This window comes from Mizuhopecten yessoensis, unplaced genomic scaffold, assembly GCF_002113885.1.
Source record: "Mizuhopecten yessoensis strain PY_sf001 unplaced genomic scaffold, ASM211388v2 scaffold11057, whole genome shotgun sequence".
NCBI lineage: Eukaryota > Metazoa > Mollusca > Bivalvia > Pectinida > Pectinidae > Mizuhopecten > Mizuhopecten yessoensis.
This window is the reverse complement of record NW_018408857.1, coordinates 239,630-262,714: the sequence shown is the minus strand read 5'-3', so window position 1 is coordinate 262,714 and position 23,085 is coordinate 239,630. Positions and strand designations below refer to the sequence as shown.

Genomic DNA, 23,085 nt, shown 5'->3' with positions numbered 1-23,085 from the left:
CTCTATTTAACAAAACAAAACTGACTCTACCACAGCAATTTAACACAAGGGGAATATGAAAGTGCTAGAGTACCAAAGGTTAAGTTTTACTGAAAGATTAACATTATTTAACTACTTAACAAATGAAAACAAGATAACAACAACAATAATACAAGTGAACTTTTAAAATTAAACATTTGGAAAGCACAAGACGAAAAAGAAATTATTTTTAACCTTCAGATAAAATTTAATTGATATATTATGCAAGTAGATTGTATGTAGTTGAATGTCAATAAGACAATTATCTGCCAGTGGACAATGGTTTACTGCAATACCAATTTGATATAAACATTCATAAAAAAAAAGTTTTATATGTATAACATCCTAAACTGGGTTAATCAAGGTTTGAAGCTTGAACAGTTGATGGATTTTGTTTGTACAGAGTTTAACGTCCTCACAACAGCTATAAGGTCACATGAAGACGGACATTTGTTTTGTATTTCAGGACAAATAATTTTGAAACTGAAGTCATGTTGTTTTTGCTTTGACCAATGCTGACAATACTGAATCCTCGAGTATTCATATTCAATTTCATGTTTCTAACTAAGGCAAGATTGATATGATTGGACCCAGTTTTGGATTTCATCTGACTAAATTGTCAATTCATAAAATAAAAAGACAAAAAAAGTGGAAAAAGAAAAAAAATAAAAAAAACCAACAAATTCACACTAAATGGAAATATTATGAAAAATCTAAATGATCCTACTGCGTTCTATAAAAGCAAACTACACTCATTAAGGGCCTAAAGAAGACCTTTGTTATAATGCCGGTAGTGATGTATTGTAGACTGTTGGCAAGTCTGTTAGTCCAGACAGCGTGACATTTAGCACCGTCTCAGCGGTGGTATTTCCTGGCAAGATGGAAGACGTAATGTTCTGCATCAGACAGGAAGGAGGGGCAGGAAACTCTGTCACTAACAATCCTGACGAATAAAAAACAAATTTGATTTTAAGACAAGTGCTCCTAATGAAAGTGGCAGCATATAGTGTTCGCAGTACCATTATTCACATTCCTTACTAAATTTGAGCAAAATCTGTCGATATCTAAATATTGACCAATCAGGCGCCGTGGCGGCCATATTGATGAAAAACAGAACAAAGTCATTTCCACACCATCCATCTTCCATTCATCAACAAGTTTCATAAAAATCTACCAAATACTTTTGAAGAAAAGAGTCAGAAACCATATCGACAAAAGAAAGTAGAAGAAATAAGAAATGGTGCAAAAACAGTAAGTCTCTAAACTTCTTTTAGGGGACTTAAAAAAGAAATCAATTATACAAATTAGTGATACACAGGTTATATTAAATTCTATACAAAATACCATAAAAGGGCATTTTCAAATGCAATGTTAAACAAGATAACTAGTTATTTTCAATCTTGGTGAAGAATTTTATTGCTTCGCGAAAATTATAAATTTAACAAATTTTAACAAATTTAAACAAGTGAATTGGCCCCTGAGCCTAAACAGTTTTGTTTGGTACTCATTTTCTTACCTGCAATGGAGGCAGTGAGGAGACAGACGACGATGCCCCCTAGGAGTGCTCGCATCACTACAGTAGCTATGTCACCCTTACGTTTAGGGGCCATGGGGCCCAGGGCTCCCAACATGATCCCTATGGAGCCAAGATTAGAGAAACCACACAAGGCGTAGGTGGCAATCACCTCTGACCTCACCTGGAAAGGTAAGATAACAGCTGTAAGGAAATTGTAAACCAAAATCGCCTTTGTGCAAGATATTGCATACCATATATTATAAACTTTTATTTATTTTACAACAACTATGAAACAAGTTGTTTCAACGTATATTAATCACTCTTGTTGGCCCAGATGTTAGTGCACAGGGGGATCTTATTGTGGGAGGAAACCAGAGTATCCGGAGAAAACCCACCTTTTCACGTCTGATCGGGAAATTGAACCCGGCTGTCTTGGTAGAGGCAAGTGCACTATCCTCTGCACCACTCAACTACCCATTTTGCATAACCATGCCATTTAAATGGTTTTTAAGAAATATTTTGTATTTATTTCAAATCTACTGAAAATTTGCAAGGAGTTTGCAATGCCATAATACCCCTACATAACAATTTTTACAGGGACCCCATACAAATATATATTGTAGCATATACAGAAATTCATTATTACTGCCACGATTTGTCCAGGTAAATTTTTTCATTACAAAGAGGGTTTGCAGCAAGAGAGACAATTCAAGAAAATGTTCAGAAATCAGTACATTGATTCGGAAAAACATTAGCAGCATCCATATACATTTTACTCTTTCATTTTAAGACGTTTTGTCATTTAACAGAAAATGCAATGAAAATATTACTGTAATTATCCTGCAATAAGCCCAGGGGAGGGGGGAACAAATAAACACAACCTCAATAAAGGGGTTGGGGGCTTATTTCAGGACCATGAAATAGCACAGGCTAGTAGTTCTATTAAACAGTACTTAACATCGGTGGGCTTATTACCAGGCATGGGCTAACTTCAGGATAAATACTGGTATACTTACAGACATGGCTGTGCCTACAAGGCCTACGAGAGTGGGCTTATTACTGGGCATGGGCTTATTTTAGGACAAATACTGGTATACTTACCGACATGGCTGTGCCTACAAGGCTTACAAGGGTGGGCTTATTACCAGGCATGGGCTTACTTCAGGATAAATACTGGTATACTTACAGACATGGATGTTCCTACAAGGGTGGGCTTATTACCAGGCATGGGTTTATTTTAGGACAAATACTGGTATACTTACAGACATGGATGTGCCTACGAGGTTTACATTGGTGGGCTTATTACCAGGCATAGGTTTACTTCAGGTTAAATACTGGTATACTTACAGACATGGATGTGCCTACGAGGCTTACAAGGGTGGGCTTATTACCAGGCATGGGCTTATTTTAGGACAAATACTGGTATACTTACAGACATGGCTGTGCCTATACAAGGCTTACAATGGTGGGCTTATTACCAGGCATGGGTTTATTTTAGGACAAATACTGGTATACTTACAGACATGGCTGTGCCTACAAGGCTTACAAGGGTGGGCTTATAACCAGGCATGGGTTTACTTCAGGATAAATACTGTTATACTTACAGACATGGATGTGCCTACGAGGCTTACAAGGGTGGGCTTATAACCAGGCTTGGGCTTATTTTCGGATAAATACTGTTATACTTACAGACATGGATGTGCCTACGAGGCTTACAAGGGTGGGCTTATAACCAGGCATGGGCTTATTTTAGGACAAATACTGGTATACTTACAGACATGGATGTGCCTATGAGGCTTTCAAGGGTGGGCTTATTACCAGGCATGGGTTTAATTTAGGACAAATACTGGTATACTTACAGCCATTGATGTGCCTACGAGGCTTACAAGGGTGGGCTTAATACCAGGCATGGGCTTATTTTGGGGCAAATACTGGTATACTTACAGACTTGGATGTGCCTATGAGGCTTTCAAGGGTGGGCTTATTACCAGGCATAGGTTTACTTCAGGTTATATACTGGTATACTTACAGACATTGATGTGCCTACGAGGCTTACAAGGGTGCGCTTATTACCAGGCATGGGCTTATCTTAGGACAAATACTGGTATACTCACAGACATGGATGTGCCTACGAGGCTACAAGGGTGGGCTTATTACCAGGCATTGGTTTATTTTCGGACAAATACTGGTATTCTTACAGACATTGATGTGCCTACGAGGCTTACAAGGGTGCGCTTATTACCAGGCATGGGCTTATCTTAGGACAAATACTGGTATACTCACAGACATGGATGTGCCTACGAGGTTTACATTGGTGGGCTTATTACCAGGCATAGGTTTACTTCAGGTTATATACTGGTATACTTACAGACATGGCTGTGCCTATACAAGGCTTACAATGGTGGGCTTATTACCAGGCATGGGATTACTTCAGGATAAATACTGGTATACTTACAGACATGGATGTGCCTACAAGGCAGAGCTCCCTGTTTTTGATGTAGGTGGCTAGTTCACTGTAGGCAATGAACTCGTTCAGGAAGGTTTTGACCCCGATCAGCTCCCCCACTACACCAGCATCATTCCAATCCACTCCCATCAGATATGCCACCGGCATCAGCAAGTACGAACAGATCATCTGGGGTGAAACAAAGATAATCGTCGTCATGAAGCTACCAGTTTATCAGACTATCAGCCAATATTTCCCTCGTCCTACAGAATTTTATGACCAGGAATAATTGAGCTAGATGTAGTTTGCAAAAACAATTAACTGACTTCAGGAAGGGGTGGGGATTACTTTTGGTAAGCTGTATCTTTCTGCACTAGGTAAGGAATACCATCCCTTCACCAACAAATTAATTAACTTAACCTTGGGAAATCTTCATTAATTTGTTTGATAAATATTCCTCAAAACACTTTCTGTGAAAGAAAAAAGATGTATCTAAGATCAGATGGACAGAATGTTGGGTGACTGACCACTGAGGCAGGGTGATTTGAATCTGATGATGTTGGGCTAAAAACCTTTTTACAGACGAAAGAAAGATTACGAATTGAAAAGACCAGATCTTGGATATTGATGATGGGTTAAAAGCAGGAAACAATTTGATGTTCTTTATCTAACAATATCAAACTGCATTTTTATTTATTCCTGTTTCCATTTATATAAAAGGATTGTGATTTGTGTTACCTATTCTCAGTTAGTATACACATGAAACAGTATTGTCAATAAACACCAATGTCAATGGCATGTAAGCTATAACTAACAATCTAAATGTTTTTTCTCTGCAACTTAAATAAAGATTTGTTTTAGAAGATTTTACACGGCTCTAATTTTTCTAATGGGCTCATCCAAGTTGGTCAAGTTCATACATTTATTTAAACAAACTTGTTATTTTTCTTATTCCAGCATGTTTCAGGCCAAAAGTATTTTGATTATTCATAATCAGCAGATGTGATTTATTGGTCAATTGGAATCTTTAGCCCATCATCTGACTTCAATGGTGGGCTATTGAAATCACCCTTGGTTTGTGGTCCGTCTGTCATTCCATCTGTCTTTAAACAGTTCTTGTTAGTGCTATTTGGAACTGATTGGAAAACCGGAAGTCAGCCGAAAGGTGGCCATCTTTAACTTTTCAGTTTGTTTGTGCTATTTCTCAATAAGTACCCTGAGGGATCACACTTAAATTTCACATGAAGGTTCCCCATAGTTATGCATATCAAATTTTGGGACTGATCAGGAACACCAAAATGGCCATCTTGAATTAGGGAATTGAAGTTTGTTTGCGCTATTTCTTAGGACATCCTTAAATGACCATAGCTGATAATAGGATATGAAAAGCACAAACAAACATATGTAGCCCAACTAAACCATTTTCATAAAGTACTGGAGGAATCATTTTCAAATTTGACATGAACATGTAGGTTCCGTTCCCAATGGTCCCTACTTAGGTCCAAATTGATTTTTAAAACTGATCGCAAAAAACGGATGTCATCAGATAGCCATTTTGAATTTTGAATTTTGAGAAATATCCATCATAATTCAAGATGGCCACCTAACAAGAATTTTTTAAAGACGGTCGGATTGAAGGACTACCAGCAGAGGGTGAAGTGAATAGCCCACCATCTGATGATGGGGGGCTAAAAAAAACAGATTTAAAAAAGCAAAAAAGCATTAGATTGGAAGCTCTGTTACTGCTTTCAGCACTTTAATATACAGTATTTAGTAAATATTATATATCCATTAAAATCCTCACCTGGAAGGAAAAGTTGGTGATACCGACAAAGCTACCAAACCAGGCAAGGATGGCATTAACACACGTCAGCATGGCCAGGAAGGCAATAAGGTTGGCAGCGATGTTAGCCACGAGTTTGATGGAGGCAGATGCTCCCCCTGCTGCAGCTTCAATCACATTCTTCTCCCTGCAACAACAACATATAGGTAAACTTTGAGTCTTCCATCACATAACATTGATCACACAAGCTTGTTGCAGCTTATTTTGTTACTCGTACAATGAATGATGAGTCAATATCCTGCTATCAAATTATGATGTATGTATACCGGGAAATTTTTGATCCAGTTTAATTTTTGTCTTTTTCACCCTTTAAGATGAGGGGAAATATATTACTACAGCTAATATAAGTAAACAACATAATATACACGATAATGAAATGTGAAGGGCAAAATCAACACAGGACAAAAATGTATTTCATCGGCGAAGGGCAAAAGTTTGACTGAGCGAAAAATATTTCGGTATATAGTATAACCTGGTTGTGCTTTGGTTTACTACACAGGCATATTTCTATAGCATCCTTTTTTTTCTACACATCACCCACACATCTGATGCAAATTATTGTTCCGTAGCAAGTAAACAATTTAACTCACTGTAGCAAAAGCAAAGTTGATAACTCAGGCTATTGACAAATTCAGAAACATCTTGAAGGTAACATAATGATGTCAGGAACAGTCAAAACAATAGTGTTTTTTTTTTAAATCTTCAAAGTGTTGCTTTTAGAGAGTTTAATAAAACTCTGGCAGTGATACGAATGAAAACTAGCATTATTCCTTGGTATTCTCCCCCCTCCCTCCAAAGCAGGTCATGTAATCAGAAAAGAATGGGAGAAAAATCACTCCTTAAGAATACCTGCAAAAAACATCAAATCTGCTGCTGGTTATAGTCTTTACATATGCATATTGCCTCTAAAATGAATGCAAACCATGGGAAAAGTTAGAAATCGTTTCATTGTCAAATGATATACAGTCAACATGTTCTCACATAAAAGTGTACCAAAGAAATTGTTAGCATAGCAGTCTTTCAATTTCTTTCTTTCTTCTGATATCCAGAATATCCCTGCTTATCTCAATATTTAACATGAAACTGTATTGCATAGAACAGTACACTTACTTGGGTTGTTCAGGTTTTATGAAGACGTCTTCTGGGTCGAGACCCTCTTCAATTCTGCAAAAGGTCAGATTTAAAACAGTAGATATTATCGTGGAGAAGGGCGTTTATAAGGCTCCAGAAAACTGATCTTAAAAAGTCACCAGATGGTGGTAGGGGTTCATCATTAAGAGAGAGGCGTGTTGATTGGCTATCAATACGAAAAATTGTAATTCCCTTCACCTAGTGAAACATTCACCCCTACATATTTAAACTACACTTGCCTAGTCTTTGATTTGGTAAAGGTTCAAATGTGACTTTAGGGGTGAATGGGTTAATTTCCAACAAGTTACCATCCACATGCTGCTCTTCTTCAACTTATTCTTGATACAGAATTCAAGGTTCTGATATTAAGCGTTTTGATAAATCTATTTTCAACTCACTGTTCAGGTGTCAATTCTTGTCGACCAGAAGGTAATACCTTCAGCTTGCTTTCCTCTGTCTCTGGATACAGGAGTTTGGACACAGCCAGAGCACCGGGCGCATTCATCACCGATGCACACAACAAATGTTCAGCAGGCACCTATAGAAAAAAATCAACACAAATAGAATATCCCGATTCAATATCCCGACTTAAACCTTCTAAATATATTTACCTCCACGTGAAAAGTTTTGCTTCATTCAGCCCCAAAATAAAATTTCAATACTTCTTTGGAATCCAAAATGTCCAGACTCAAACTTCTTGATACTTGTTTATAAAATCAGGAAACACTTCGAATGTCACAAATGAATCTGAAGATGAGTACATACCCCAAACTCTATGTAGGCTGCCAGCACTCCTCCAGCAATGGTGGCAAACCCACACGTTATCACCGCATGTAACTCCGACTTTGTCATCACCCCCAGATACGGCCGGATCAGGATGGGGGCCTCAGTCTGAAAAATGCAATTTCATACATTCACTACAGAGAACACAAGATGTCGACTTTATTACGACTAAGAAAACAGATACACAGGAGGTTTAAAAAAAACTTATTTTTTTAAGTATTTTTTTTTTATTACAATTATAGGACCCATTTTTTCTCAATTTATCACTTGTGATACCTTGTTCAAAAAGACAATGAAGAGTTTTTTCTCCCACTGTTGCATATGCCTGATACACATATTTCATGTGAAACACTTTAAAATATGTGGGATAAATAAGTCCCACCAACGTGAAGTTGAATAAGTAACCAACTTGAGGTTGGTTAGAGAACAATGTGAAGTTGGTTACTTACTTAACATTGGGCCAACCTAATAATGACTACGTAACCGGTTTCATGTTGGTCTCTATCCCACATAGGTGCACCAGGTGACCCGAGTTCGGGAACAGTTTTTGTCCCCCAAATCTTCACTAGACAGTGCATCAAAACAAATGTTTTGTGTTCAAAGTGTTCCAACACCATACAACCGCTTGTTATGAAGAGATGAACACACTTATTCAACTAGGACTGCCCTTGGGATCCAACCCTGGAAACCTAGTTCCCGATCATTACATGGAAACAGTTCAGATCCCTACCCTTTAACCATGTTTACAGTTGGCAGTCATAAAGAGTAGAACACAATCATGCTACCATGATTGGCTCCAGGGTCTGGCTCTGCCCCTCGGGACTATGTCCCTTGGATAACAGAAATGATCAAGATCCCCATCCTATAACCACATATAAAATAGCAAGGTATGAAGAATTTCAAGTTTGAATGTACTGCAAAAGCTTTATTCCTTACCAGACCAACAAAGATATTTCCCGCTGCACACACAGACTCCGCTGCAGTGGTTCCTAGGGTTACCCTCATGAGCCAAGCAATTTTGCCTATCACGACCTGCATTACTCCCGAGTAGTACAAGACGGAGATGGCACAGCTGAAGAACACGATGACTGGCAAAACCTGGCACACAAACAGAACATGGGCTACATATACAGTCTAATTTACTTAAAGATGTACGCTACCTTATGATGTGCATCTTTTTTTCCAAAATGCTTCTCAACTATTTTAAAGTATGCTTTACATAATACATACATGTTTATATATAGTTAATTTTGAAAAGGTGAATTAGTTGAGGCCTATCAGGAAAGAATACATTTTGAATAAAATTCTTGAGAAATTCTTGTTATTAATTTACTAGAATTAGAGAGGTAACTCAATACAAATCATAAGTATAATGTGCACGGTGGCATTTACACAGAAGAATTTTTAGGCTGGGAACAAATTATTTATTCTTGACACAGGTGAGCTAAAACTATACGTTTGGGATAAATTATACATAATTGAAAATATAGATAAACCAGCTTTTCAGATAATAACAGGGATCGGCTGTATATATCTGCTCCATTGCAACATGGAAGTTTTGAAAATAACTATTCCGATCCAGACTTTTTTTCAGCATTTTATTAAAGAATTATAAATAATTGATTACTCTGCTTATTATAAAAAGTACTGTTTCAATCCCACAAACCTTCATAGCAAAGAAATGATCGGTGTACTTTTCCCCAAACACAAACTCTGTGCCAGTGTTGGTGAAGCTGAGAAATATCTGGATTTTGTCTCCAAGAAACTTGAATGCAGTGTATCCCACACTCAGCTTGAGGATGAGAGAGGCGAAAAAAAACTGGAGCAACAATCCACCTGCTACAGGTCTCCAGTTTACCTGTAAATGTAATAACGAAATGATTCAATCTTAAAGAAAAACTAACCGATTCAATCTTAAAGAGTAACTTTATGGTCAATTTGATGACATAAAGGAAGAGCCGTAAACTTTCGCCCCGTCCTTTTGTTAGAGGTGTCACGATTCACCGCGATGCACTTCTACCGCAATTATTTATGTTCGATTCACGATATATTTTTCCGGATTTTTGATGTGTCACGATCTGAATATCAGTGTATGCTGCTTCAGCCGAAACGTCTGTGAGACGTTCAATTTCATTGGCTGATCTCTAAACCCTCAACCAATCGGCTGCGAGGATGCAATTTTCACAAAGCATTCACAACAAAAGGGCGGACAGCCATAAGGAAATGAAAATTTGTGATGCTCCGGCAAGCTTTGAGTCAAAAGTATGGAAACACTGCGGATTTCCGTGTATCGACGACGGCTTATATATCTCATTTTGTTTATATTTCAAAATAAAGGTGTATCGCATCGAAATAATCAAATCGTGGAACAAATATCACGATACGTATCGAATCGTGGGTAAAGTGTATCGTGACAGCTCTACCTTTTGTCCATGCCATATTTGCCTAAAAACCTGACCATTGTGCATCAAAGAAGCCCATACCGACGTCACAGTTACAGTTGAACTTTGTTATATGGAACTCTTATAACTCAAAGTCCTCCTTTAACTTGATGTACCTGGTATCTCTCATGTCCCAGCCAAAACTCTTCATTATAAAATGTATATGTAATTAAAACTGAATATTCAAACTCTAAAAACATGGATAACCCAAAGTAGGGTCATCCTAGGCACTGCCATACTCTAATGAATGCAGTATTTATATATTACTAAATCAGATTTTTTTTCTGAGGCAAACATCTGGAATTTCGAACTTCTTTCCCTATAGAAGAGTATAGAGAATAAAAAGTAAAGGTATAACAATATATGATGTTCAACAAGTATAAGAATCATTAACCCAAATGCATCGAATTTAGTATCTTTTGTATCCTTTTGTAAATTGACATGTAAGCTCAATCTTTTTACCTTGGTAGGATGAGCTGAGAAGAGCAGCATCATCAACAGGAGGACAATGATTCCAAGCATTGAGGTGGCATTGTGTGGTCGTACCCAGACAGATGTTCCGATGATCACCACAATGGCCACCAATACACACAGCAAGAACAACCTGTGAAAGTCAAGAGAGATATTACTGATCATATACTTGCCTTAAATATCGCTCAAATTGCATAGGAGATAAATTATAGCGGTTTTTTTTTTATGGTATATGTTCTATAACAGCTAATGTTTTCAATATCAGACCGGCAGATGACCCTTTCTTGACCTTTATTTGACCTGTGGGCCACTACCAAAATATTGACTATTATTTAGAGAACAGTGAATCGTAACAAACAACACAGATTTGATGTACTAACCCTTTGACAATGTTGACCATCCCCTTTTTGCCATTGAAGAAATTTTCCATCGGCTGAATAACTGTTGTCTGTATCCTTTCTCCAAAGTGACCCTCAATGAACCCGAGAGTGATGACGACAACGACAACACAGGTCAAGACTATCAGGGGGGTGGGGTCACGAAAACCTTGGGTCTGGCAAAGGACCATCGACGCAACAAAATAAGCCACATACGCCATGGCAAGAAAAGCATAGAATCCCTGAAAAAAATAAAGATCGCAATTAACGCTATTTCAGAGTTGAGCTCCACATGTATCATATTGGTCAACTATTTCACTCATAAACCCCACTATGCAATGTATGGTCATGAATTGTCTATACTAACTTTATCCAGGGATCAATCTCAGGGGGAAAAAAATCCCATTATGTGCAATTTCCTGGAGAGAGAAAAAATCCTGTGTCTCTTAAAATTCCCATGTATGCTGGAAGACTAAATACAGATTTTCTTAAAATAATTTCACAAAATTAAAAAAAAAAATCTCATCTTTTAGAATTTTATATATATTTGTATACTTGTATGTATTGAAAGCCGTTGTTAAGTGAACAAAATCCCTAATAACCTTCAAGAGTAATCATATACCGTAAGAAATGAAGGTAAATCTAATCCAATTGTATTAAACTTTGTATTTCAGGTGAAAAACATCTCCCAAGTCACAAATTATGCCAATTCCCCGAAACTTAGATTGTTCTCTGTTGTCACAGCGGAGCAAGCTTGCGACTATCACTAATTTCATATGTATTGCATATTAATTATGTAGCAATCCATAATTTTATTTATCTTTTAAACACAGTGTGAAAGAAGTAATGAACTCAACCAACTAAATCTTAAATAACATATATTGAAATTTGCAGTAATTTATTACCCGACATATTTTGGCTTTCCTGGATCTGTAGAAATCAGTCAAGGTACTGTGAGTTCGGATGCAGCTTGAAAACAGGTTGAAATCTTCTGAGGGTGTTTTATCTTCTTCATGACCATAGTCTATAGCGCAGGCCAAATCTCCTTCAATAGATATGGGTAAACCATGATAAAACATAAATCAGGCACCATTTTTTTTTTACAAGATTTGAATATAGAACTCTTGTAAAAATAATTTCCCTTACTTACATTGTAATCCTCCATTGACAATAAGCCCAGGGGGAACATTGTAATCCTCCATTGACAATAAGCCCAGGGGGACGACATATTTAGCTCTTCCTCAAAGTAGGGTGTGGGGCTTATTACAGGACAATGAAATAGCATTATTTTGTCGCATTTCTGCTGAACTGCAATATATAGTGTGAGCGTATTACCAGGCATGGGCTTATCATGGGATAAATATGTCACTGGGCTTATCATGGGATAAATACGTCACTATGTCAGACAATCAAAGAATATATACGCTACCTTACTTTGAGATCCAGAGATCTTTTAAATACAAAAAGACTTTTACATTTTTAAACCTATAAAACATAGACCTCTAGATAATGAATTATATGTTCATTACGGTCATGTTAATGCCTGTCTTAACAGTTGTTAAAATGCTATAAAACCATGATCAAGGGAGGAGGGAACATAACGATAAATCACAAGATTTTAGTTTATGGTAGAATATCTTCTTAAAATACACAATCTCGTTTACAAAAGTGAACATTTCATAAATAATTCTTCAAGGGAGGGAACATAACGATAAATCACAAGATTTTAGTTTATGATAGAATATCTTCTTAAAATACACAATCTCGTTTACAAAAGTGAACATTTCATGAATGAATTCTATATTAAAATCATGTCCTTTTTCAATTAACACAATAAAACAGCTATCTTCCTGGAAAGGTTTCAGTATCAAACCTAATGGTAGTACAAGTAAAAAGGCAATAGCACAAAATACATACCACTGTTAATTCGTTGTCTAGGCCGAGATGACTTGGCTTCGGGTTGGAAGTTGACTGCTATGTCTTCATACGGGGGAGGTTGACTCGTTATGGAATCCGCACTTTGTCCGAACACCTCCGGGTCTTTCGGCTTCTCCTCATGCTCAACTTCTTTATATGTGTAGGCAGGCATCTTTTAATCTTTCAAGAAAAATTTAAAAAAATAAAAAATAAAAATTAAAGGCAAGATTTTTTTTCAATTATAGGGTGCACTAATTAAATATAGATCTAAAGGTAAAATAAAATATGAAAATACATCCAAACTTCACCCATTTTCACCTATATCATATCATCACTCTGCAATACTTATTCATTTTGTTTTGTAAAGTTTCCCATCAACGCCTCATTCTTCCTTTGAGGCGTTGATGGGAAAATGCTCTACACATTATTGGGCCGATTAAACCATGGGTGAAAAGGTCACGAAATAGCCCGACAATTCTATATATATATATATATATATACACAGTAACCTCAAGCTGCCCTAATTTCATTTTGGATATATATAACTGCGCATAGTTAGGCAAGGCCACTTTCATTGACCAGGTAGCTCAAATGATAACAATCTGAGGTCCTGGGTTTGAATTCTGGTCCAGATCTGCTAAACGTTTACACTCAGAACACTGCTGAGGTTTATTTTTTTGTTAATTTCATCTTTATTAAACTATTTTTTCATCAAAGTCCCGCAAATCATTGTTTTCTTTTCAGAAATGCTTTACGAGTTCACCGTTTCCAATGCATATTTAGGGTATTTGGCAGTTGTACCAGTGAATTATCTGTCTGTAATGGAAATTGTTTACCAAGTTGCTACGTGCACTCCTAAAATTTAATACCGACCATTCCAAGCAGGTGATATTTTTGCGGACAAATGATTGCTTGTACAAATATATTTATCGATATTTTAAACTATTTTCTGTTGCTAGTTTTTCTGATCCCATTTACAGATTTAACACTTGAATCAGTCCTTGCTCAGATTTCATGATTCAACAGATGACAGTTCTGAGTGTGAAACCGCCTCAGAAACCAATTCTCCAATGACATCGTCAGTCATGGGTTTCTGCCCATTATAAATTTCTGTGCCACCTTTCTAGCCTCCCCATGTGATAGGGTAGCTATCGTGAGATAAAGTTATATTTCTGGTGAAATATTACTTTGATCTAAAGGGGGACTCGCGGGAGGAATGTGGGAAAACCGGTTGCTAGCTATAGCCTAAGTGTTTATTTTACTGTTATCCTTGTGTATCTCTTTACTGCCCTCCTAGTGTAACTAAAGGTACGGTACGGTACAGCTATGCTATCGCCATAGGTAGCAGCTATCACTGGTGCGGTCTATTTGTTTACATGGGTGTTTACTTTCGAGACAACCAGATAATTTGGGGAGTTGCCGGAAGACACCTGTTCACTGCGCATACATGTATGTCATAGACTAAGCCAATCAGAATGGTTGTGCGATACAGGTCACATATAGGGCCAGGAAGCTGGGGTATAACCTATAGGCCTTATTTTACCATGTGGCTTATATAGGTCAAGTCTTTATATATAATATAAAGAGTCCACCTGAAGAAGCCCTAGAAGGAAGAAAGGCCTAACAGTAAATCTTGGATACTTATTATTATATTCTCTATATGTACGTATTGTCTGCCATGTTTTAACGGCTATTTTAGCAGTGTTATTGAATATATAAACATTATCAGTTAACTTTGAAACAAGGTGTTGATTGGTTTATGACTCGGAATACTCCTCCACAACTGATGGACCTATGTCTTTGACTGTTAGACGGACGCATCAGAAATTCTTTGGTCAGTTTTTTGGCAGTTTTGGGGAAACACAAAATAACTAAACGATCACTTAAATCTGCCGACGACAATGGACAGAGCCTTGTCGGCGGAAGATTTACGGTAAACCCATAGTTTTCAGTCGGTAGTTCTTGTTTTTGTTTCCATTAGGCCTAGGCCTAGTAGATTGTTAAAAGAGTCACTGGTAGGCCTAACTTCAACAGTTTTCTGACGAAGCAAAAGCGATTTCGCTCTAGATCCAATTATAAACAGATAAAGGCGCGAAACCGATGACATACATTACATATGTAAATTTTATTTACGACTTATTATTAATATACAATAAACGGCGAATAGTAAAGAGTAGAAACATACTACACCTAAACATACTACTTGTCAAATTGTCATCTACTTTCTTACCTTAATTGTATTGATGTTTCTTCTCTTGTAGTCTTGACCAAGGTACCGGTACCTAGGTTATTAACACGTGTTAACAACAGTGTCAATCAGCTGTGGTGCCCTCACTGGGACCGGCGCTCACCAGGACTGTTGCGTTGTTTTACCACTTGTTTTAGAAAAAAGTGTGCGGTAACCTGCATCAAAATATGACTAAAGTTTAGCATGGCAAAGTATACATACCAATGAAGACAAAATATTATGAATATTGTTTTTAATACAAATAGTGTAGCAAAGCTCATAATGAGGAATTGTACATGAAGAGTTACCTCCCTTCGATTATGTAGGGACACAGTGCAGAGTATGCAAATACATGTACTCTTAAAGTTCAAAATATCGAACGTTTTATCTCTCTAAAGATGACCAGGAAAACTGGTAAATATACCATTTGCAACACAGCACATAATTGAAGTGGTAATGTTTTTAGTACAGAAAGGTTAGAGATGATTTAAAAATAGAAATTTGCCGATTTTAAAATGTATACAGTTCTGAGCTGGGACAATCTGATCAGGATATAAAATGGTGAACCTGATCTAATGCATCAGTTAAGTTCAGTTGTCAATGTTTGGAGTAAAGAGATGTTTAAATATGATTTCGAAATGTAGTTAGCCCGCATTCGTTTAAATCGATATCCAAACGGTTGAACCGGTTGGACCGGCACTGTTGTTCGTTTATGAAATAAGGTCGGACCTAGTAATCTGATGTTGCTTCCAGACGAGCCTTGCAAGGCCAAGGTCCGCCAGGATTTGTACCCGAAAATATTACATTTAAAAACAGACAAACCGGTTGAACCAGATACGCGAAAGTGGAAGGAGTTAATTAAGGTCAAAATATAGCTGTAAAACATTCTCAGGTCCTTGTGGTCCTGAGCAGGGACATCGATCAGGAAATGATCATTATACAGTGGCGGACCAAAGACCTATCTGGGGGGTTTTCCATGTAGGGAAAAATGGAGGAAAATGGAGAAAATACATGATTTAAAGAAAATTATCAGGTTGGGGGGTCCTGGAGCCCCCAAAAAACCTCTGGATCCGCCACTATTATATATATCCCTTCTTATGCATCAAATTAATAATGCTGACATTGTATAGAGTTAAGAGAGGAATAGACATGATTTAGAAATAGAAATTCAAGTATATGTAATGTTTCCATTACAACATATACGACTCTAAATAAAAATTCTTGTATCTTGTAAGTAATATAAACAGTCAATTATCTCATAAATACATGTTATAGTGCATACGGTTCTGAGAGGGGGACATACGTACATGTGGCAATGTATGGAGTTAAAACTTGAGAAGAGTAAATAGGACCGTGTACTCTGTAAGAAATATGTATAAAGTATCTCATCCTTGATTTTATGGATTTTCCATTTCAAAATCAATAGGACACCTCTCTTGGCCGTAAACTTTACAAACTTGATTTATCTCATAGATATATACAGATATTCACCATTTGATTTCCTGATTAGGATGCCCCTGCTCAGGACCGTATATATCATGTATAGTTTAATTTCTATTTCTTAATCATCTTTACTCCTCTCTTGACTCTAACCACTGTCACCTTCATGTATTTTATCAATTAATACGGACATAATGAGCACTTAATTTCTTGTAAACTGCTGTAGTCAGGGGCGGGTCCAGGTGAGGGCGTAATGGGCGTACTTCCCCCCCCCCCCCCCCCCCCTTTTAAAAAAAAAAAAACCCAACAAAAAACAAACTATCGTAATCTGCTAATATTGTATTGAATATGGCAATTTATCATATTCATTAATTAAACACATAAACACCCTGACACTTTAACTATAAAATATACATGCTCCAAGTCAGGAACCGTTACATTAGTGCATTTCACAACTATTTTATGTTTTTTAGCCAAAAAAAGGTCCAAATTTTTTTCGACTCGCTCGGCAAAAGATTACATTCTACGGCCCCTCTTTCAAATATCATAGAAACGCCCCAGGTAGTTATAGACTATACGGCATATAACCATTCTTTTAAGTCGAGGTTCTATTTGCTCAGTTTATACGACCCCTTTAATGACCATATACACTGTTATCTTCATAAATTTACAGATGTATTTCTATATAGAAAAAAACATCTGCGTCATTACCTGATAGTCCGGACGAGTTATCTTATCGTGACGGAACTCACCAGCCCCGGTTCAGCTTAGCCCCGGTCCTAGTAAGGGACAGCGCAGCTGCCTGACACGTGCACGTCACTCCAATCTTCACTGCTGCTATATATATCTAACACTCGTGAACAGTTTGCGCTAAATGAAATGTTACGGGGGATAGGCTTCAATGGAAATTAATGAAGGATCGTCTGGTATTATGATTTAGGACTTTTATCATTTATGCGCAACCGGTTGGACACTATATATAAGTACAGGAAATAGAATCAAGACATCTCCAAAAGCTAAAAGCTTACAACGATGTATTATATTATACAGCGAAAGATACAGCGAAAGATAGATAGTTCGGACTATGCTAGGCGTTTGATTCTTATCCGCAATACTATTTTCTATATATATGTAGAAAAAATATTTTTTATCTCGAACTGTAGTAGTCTAGAATCAATATAATTTTGGGGAATTTTAAAATTCTATTTCTTATGTTATATGCAGACTATTAAATAATTTTGTTTTCTGTGACTGTCTATGGTTTACAGGAACTGTAAGATAATCTAGCCAGCTAAAATCGTCGTATTTCGAAAAGGCGGTAAAATTCGAAATAATGAAATTTGGTTGTACCAGGGCAAAACTCACTTGTGTTGATCAATTCACATACCTAGGTGTGCAAGTTAAGTACGATAAGAAGTTCAATAGTATTCAGAAACAATTGTATCTGATTAAGGGCGTAAAGCAATGATTGTTTTGTTGTCAAAATGTTCTTTTCGCTGATGACACCAATATTTTCAAAATAATGAAGATAGTGCCGATCTCGAAAAAGACCTCGAGAAAATGTGTAAATGGAGCGATACATGGCTTTTACAAATACATCCAGATTAGTGCAAGCATATGAGATTAGGCAAGCGTAAAACACAGGAACACGATAGAATCAGATCCACCTAGCCACTACTTGACTTTAAACATATTTTATCAACCAGAATTGGAAAATAGGATTTGGCACAAGTTATTACAACTTATGAAGCCATCTCCTTACAACAATAATTCAAAACAACAGATGATGATATATAGACTGTCAATTAGAATTCATAGTAGTATGAAGCGGTTTTTAAAGTAACACATACACATACAAACAAACAAAAACAAAAACATATTTTAAAGTCAAGTTCATAATCGAAACATGTTTAAAATCTTCCACTAGATCTAATAAAAGTTTGCACTTGTTTGAATACATCACAATTTGTATCCAAAGTCCAAACAGTAATAAGCTCAACGTTAAACAAAAAGTACAGTACGAGCATTTGTGTAAGGTTGACATTCAAAGAAGAAGGGATAGGCATTTTCGGAATGGTAGCCACAATTTAAACAATTGGAGTCTTGGACCAAGTTTACACGGTATAGATCATGTTTGAGAGGACTGCATTCGTGTCTTAGTCTGGTATGAAGAATGTTTAGTATTCTGTCACCACGTAGGTAATGAGGGGGTACTGTATATGGTATGTTGGGGACTAGAGCTGATTTGAAAGATGAGAAAGACATGGATCTAATATTATAGTCTAGAGTATTCCACATTTTTAATGAAGAAGGCAAGAAAGATAAACTAGTAGTAGAGAGTCTGAAATTGATAATTTTGTAGTTATCATTATTTCTAAGAGCATGTCGGTTTTCTCCTACCTTAGTGTGAAGTAGATTTGTTAGGTAGTTTGGGGTTTGATGCATATACATTTTGTAGATTAACTGAAGTTTTCGTCTTCATCTTGTATCCGAAAGTAATTCAAGACCAGTTTCTGTATATAATGATTCATTTCTAGCATATGACGGTAAACCTGTAATAATTCTAGCTACTTCACGTTGAGTCCTCTCTAACTTTACAACCATCCCAAACCTCACATGCATATTCTAAAACTGGTAATATATAAGTTTTGTAAATTCTTAAGAGAGCATCCGACTTCAACATATATTTGAGTTTTCGTAAAAAAAAAAAAATCATTACCGATTTTATAGATTTCACTTACATGATCTGATCATTTTGCATCTGAATTGAATGTAACTCCAATGTGGCTATGCATACTGTTAAAATTCTAAATATTTCCATCAAAAATCAGTTCAAGATCTTCATCTATATCATTTGAATTTGATATGAAAATAACTTCCGTCTTATTTGGATTGAAAGTAACAAGCCAAGTGTTAGCCCGCCTATTTAAAGCTTCCAGGTCCCTATTCAAAACTGTTTGTATATCTAGACAAGAAGATGAAGAGCTTTTTAAAGACATATCGTCAGCAAAAAGACGTGATTTAGGTTCTAGTACTTCGGCGATATCATTTATATAAATCAAGAAAAACAATGGTCCAAGAATTGAACCCTGAGGAACTCCAGCACATATCAAACCAGCATCAGAAGAAGAATTATTTATAAACACTTTCTGTTGTCTGTTGCTTAAGTAGTTTTCGACCCACGAAAGGAAATTTCCTGAGATACCATATGATTTTAACTTGACTAATAAACTATTATGCCAGACTCTGTCAAAAGCTTTTGAGATGTCACAGAAAACTAAACAAGTATGCTTCTTTTCTTCTAGATCAAGACAAATATTATGATACAATTCGATTAATTGATACACAGCTGAGTGGCCAGGCATAAATCCTGATGGGTATACTGATAAAATAGAGAATTTTCAAAAAAATAATTATGCAAGTACTTAAAGATAACCCTTTCAAATGTTTTACCAACCGTAGACAAAAGAGAAATCGGTCTATAGTTAGAAGGAGAATGCCTATCACCCTTCTTAAAAAGCGGCATGACTTTAGCAAATTTCCAAATATCAGGATAAATACAAGTAGATAACGATAAGTTAAAAAGAAGTTCAAGTGGTTTACATACAGTTTTTGCAGTGTACTTCAACATATGGTGGCTGATTCCATCCATGCCTGAGGCTTTGCCAAGTTTTAAATTTAACAAGACATCACATATTTCATTGTAGTTAATTATAGGAGATTCAAATGAACTCTCCGTTTTCGGTTCTAAAATAGGAATATCAGTATTGTTATCATCTATGTTAGTGTACTGCAAAAATAATTATTCAATAAATTTGATTTGTCCTTATCGTCAACTTATAAACGTCCCGATGTTGAATCAACTAAAGTAGGAATAGACTGCGAGGTCCCTGAATTTCCCATCAATCTCTTGATCAGTCGCCAATAATTTTTAGGATCAGATGAGTAATAAAAATCAATAAGATTTCCAACATTTTCATAGAAGGGTTTTCTAGCATGCTTTTTCATGTTATTAACTTTGTTTCGCTGTTTTTTGAATTTAGATATATCCCGTGGATGCGTAGAATGCTTGTCTGTTTTTCGTAATCTATCGCTAGTCTCATACTTTTTCTCAGGTCTGAATTCATCCATGGCTTATATTATCGTTAGGTCTTATAGTAACTTCTTTATATGGCTTTGTTCTACAAGCAAAATCGAGAAAACCACAGTAAAACGTTCGCTAGCCGAATCAACAGAGTTACATGTAGCAAAAAGAGTATTCCAGTCATATTCCTCGATAAGGTGATTAAATAATACATAGTCACCTCTTTTATATAACCAAATTTTTCGTTTGTAGACGGGTTTAATAAATAACGGGACAGAAATAAATGCGACACAACCTTCGTGGTCAGTAAAGGAGTTTTCGGTAGCTATGACGTAGGAGTCGGTGCAAGACAAAGATTCTGATACTAAAATTGGATCAAGTAAACTGAGCCTGGTGGGACCTATTCGTGTAGGTTCATTTAAAACATTTGTAAAATTAAAAGTATCAATAATGTCAGCAAAAGCATGATTCTCGGACATGGTTAGCATGTCAACATTGAGGTCTCCTATTAAAATAATATTTCTTGATAATTCTACAGCATCGTTTATTGAAGCCCGAAGATTATCCCAAAATTGATTATTGTGATAAGCAGAACGGTATGCTGTCCTGATTATTAGACATTTATCAGGAAGAAATACCTGAAACCATAATATTTGGGTGTCGGAGCCTTCGAGGTCAACCAGCCTACTAACTTTTAAAGCCTCATCTACATATACTAAAATACCCCCGCCCGCAAAATTTCTATCGAGTCTAAAAGGAGAGTGAAAGCCTTCTATCAATAACTCACCTATGGGGACCTCAACATCAAGATGCGTTTCGGTGAGACAAATTATATCATATTCACCTGCAATGTTTTCTATGTATTCAATTTTATTCCTTGCATCCTAATATTTGAATGAAAAATTGAAAGCTACTACCTTCATAGAGGAAACTTGCAGAACAGGAGAAGGATATTGGAGTTACGATAGACTCTGAAGTATCATTCGATATCAATGATAAAGTGAAAAGGCTAATTTTATGTTTGCACTGCTCAGGAGAACGTTTCAGTTTATGGTTCAAAAGTGATTTGCCCCCTTACAGTGGCGTAGCATACATGTATGTTTGTTTGCTCAACACTAAAAAAAATCATGCATTTTTATCATTTTCTTTTGTTTTCTGATTAATATGGACCGTCCGTGACAATAAAAAAAGGAAAGAAATTAAAAAAAATCTTCCTGGAAATTTTAGTCTGATAAAATAGTGTTGTTATGTTAAACCACGCAATCTAAGTCCGTGGTTAAACTTATGTCCGTACCATACACATTTAAAAATCTCGAAAGTTATGTAAATCATAAAGCGCTTTGTTAAGTACAAAATTTGATATTATTCTTATAAAAAGTCGGATTATAATTGTTAACAATAAGTCTAAACGGAGTTCCCAGAATACGAGAAATTGCCGTTGTTAGGGCCTATAGTAGAATTCTGACGTTCGATCGACTTTTTTTCATTCGGACTACTTAAAAAAACCGATCATGCAATGGGTGCAGCAGGTACAATTCTTACGCCCTACCTGCAGGGATAGGATGCACCCAATGGCATTAGGGTTCCGGGTTGTTTCGACCCAAATCCCGTTCACCCTAGGTTGTTTCGCGCTTGGTTGTTTCGGAAACATTGTTTGGTATTTTCTTCAAAATTTCTAGTTTAAAGTCACAAATTTTGTCTTCTTAGTCTTCCATATCATAAAAATCAATTTTATATAAAAAAAAAAAAAAAAAAAAAGTGTTTAGGTTGTTTTTAAGCGAGTGTGACAAACGGCAGCTGTGAAAAGCTGACTCATCACTCACACAGTTGCATATTTTTCAACAATGTAGACAGTTATGAGTATTTTAGCTGTTATATTTAGATATTAATAATTATATTAGCGTATAAATAAAATAAAAATAGGACGAAACAACATATTGGGGGGACGGGATTTACGGCGAAACAACCATTAGCGCGAACGGGATTTATGGCGAAACAACCCGTTACCTGGCATTAGGCCAGGCCTATACACAATTACACTATCAACAATTAAGCAGGCTAAGCAGAGACATATAGTATATAGGTTTCTGGGCTAAGGAAGCACTACTTTTCAATAAGCACTGTACCAGTATGGAATAAATTACCTGAAACTGTTATATCGGCACCGAATGTTTACTCTTTTACAATCAAAAATGATTTTTTTTAATGTTTTGCAAGCGTGACGTGTTATATAATGTATTTATTTATGAATCTGTTAAAGAGGAATTTGTCAATTCCTTAATTGGAAATAAACTTATCTTAACATTATTTATCTCTTTAAGAGTTAGGAAAATTATTTTATCTGTCAGCGAAATATTTCCGGATATAATTCCGCTTTGGATATTATGATAA

At 36.3% G+C, this 23,085-nt stretch overlaps 1 protein-coding gene across 1 annotated transcript; it reads right to left on the bottom strand.

Moving 5' to 3' along the window:
• Window positions 1-200: 200 nt before the first annotated feature.
• LOC110465146 (solute carrier family 28 member 3-like) lies at window positions 201-15,260 on the bottom strand. Its single transcript, XM_021520762.1, has 14 exons — window positions 15,174-15,260; window positions 12,944-13,123; window positions 11,932-12,071; window positions 11,030-11,268; window positions 10,641-10,782; window positions 9,404-9,595; window positions 8,674-8,835; window positions 7,720-7,845; window positions 7,353-7,492; window positions 6,934-6,987; window positions 5,785-5,950; window positions 3,990-4,169; window positions 1,535-1,715; window positions 201-961 (listed from the first exon to the last, which is right to left on the bottom strand). Exons 2-14 carry the CDS (start codon window positions 13,113-13,115, stop codon window positions 798-800), a joined length of 2,058 nt encoding a protein of 685 aa, XP_021376437.1. The 5' UTR covers window positions 13,116-13,123; window positions 15,174-15,260; the 3' UTR covers window positions 201-797.
• Window positions 15,261-23,085: the final 7,825 nt, after the last annotated feature.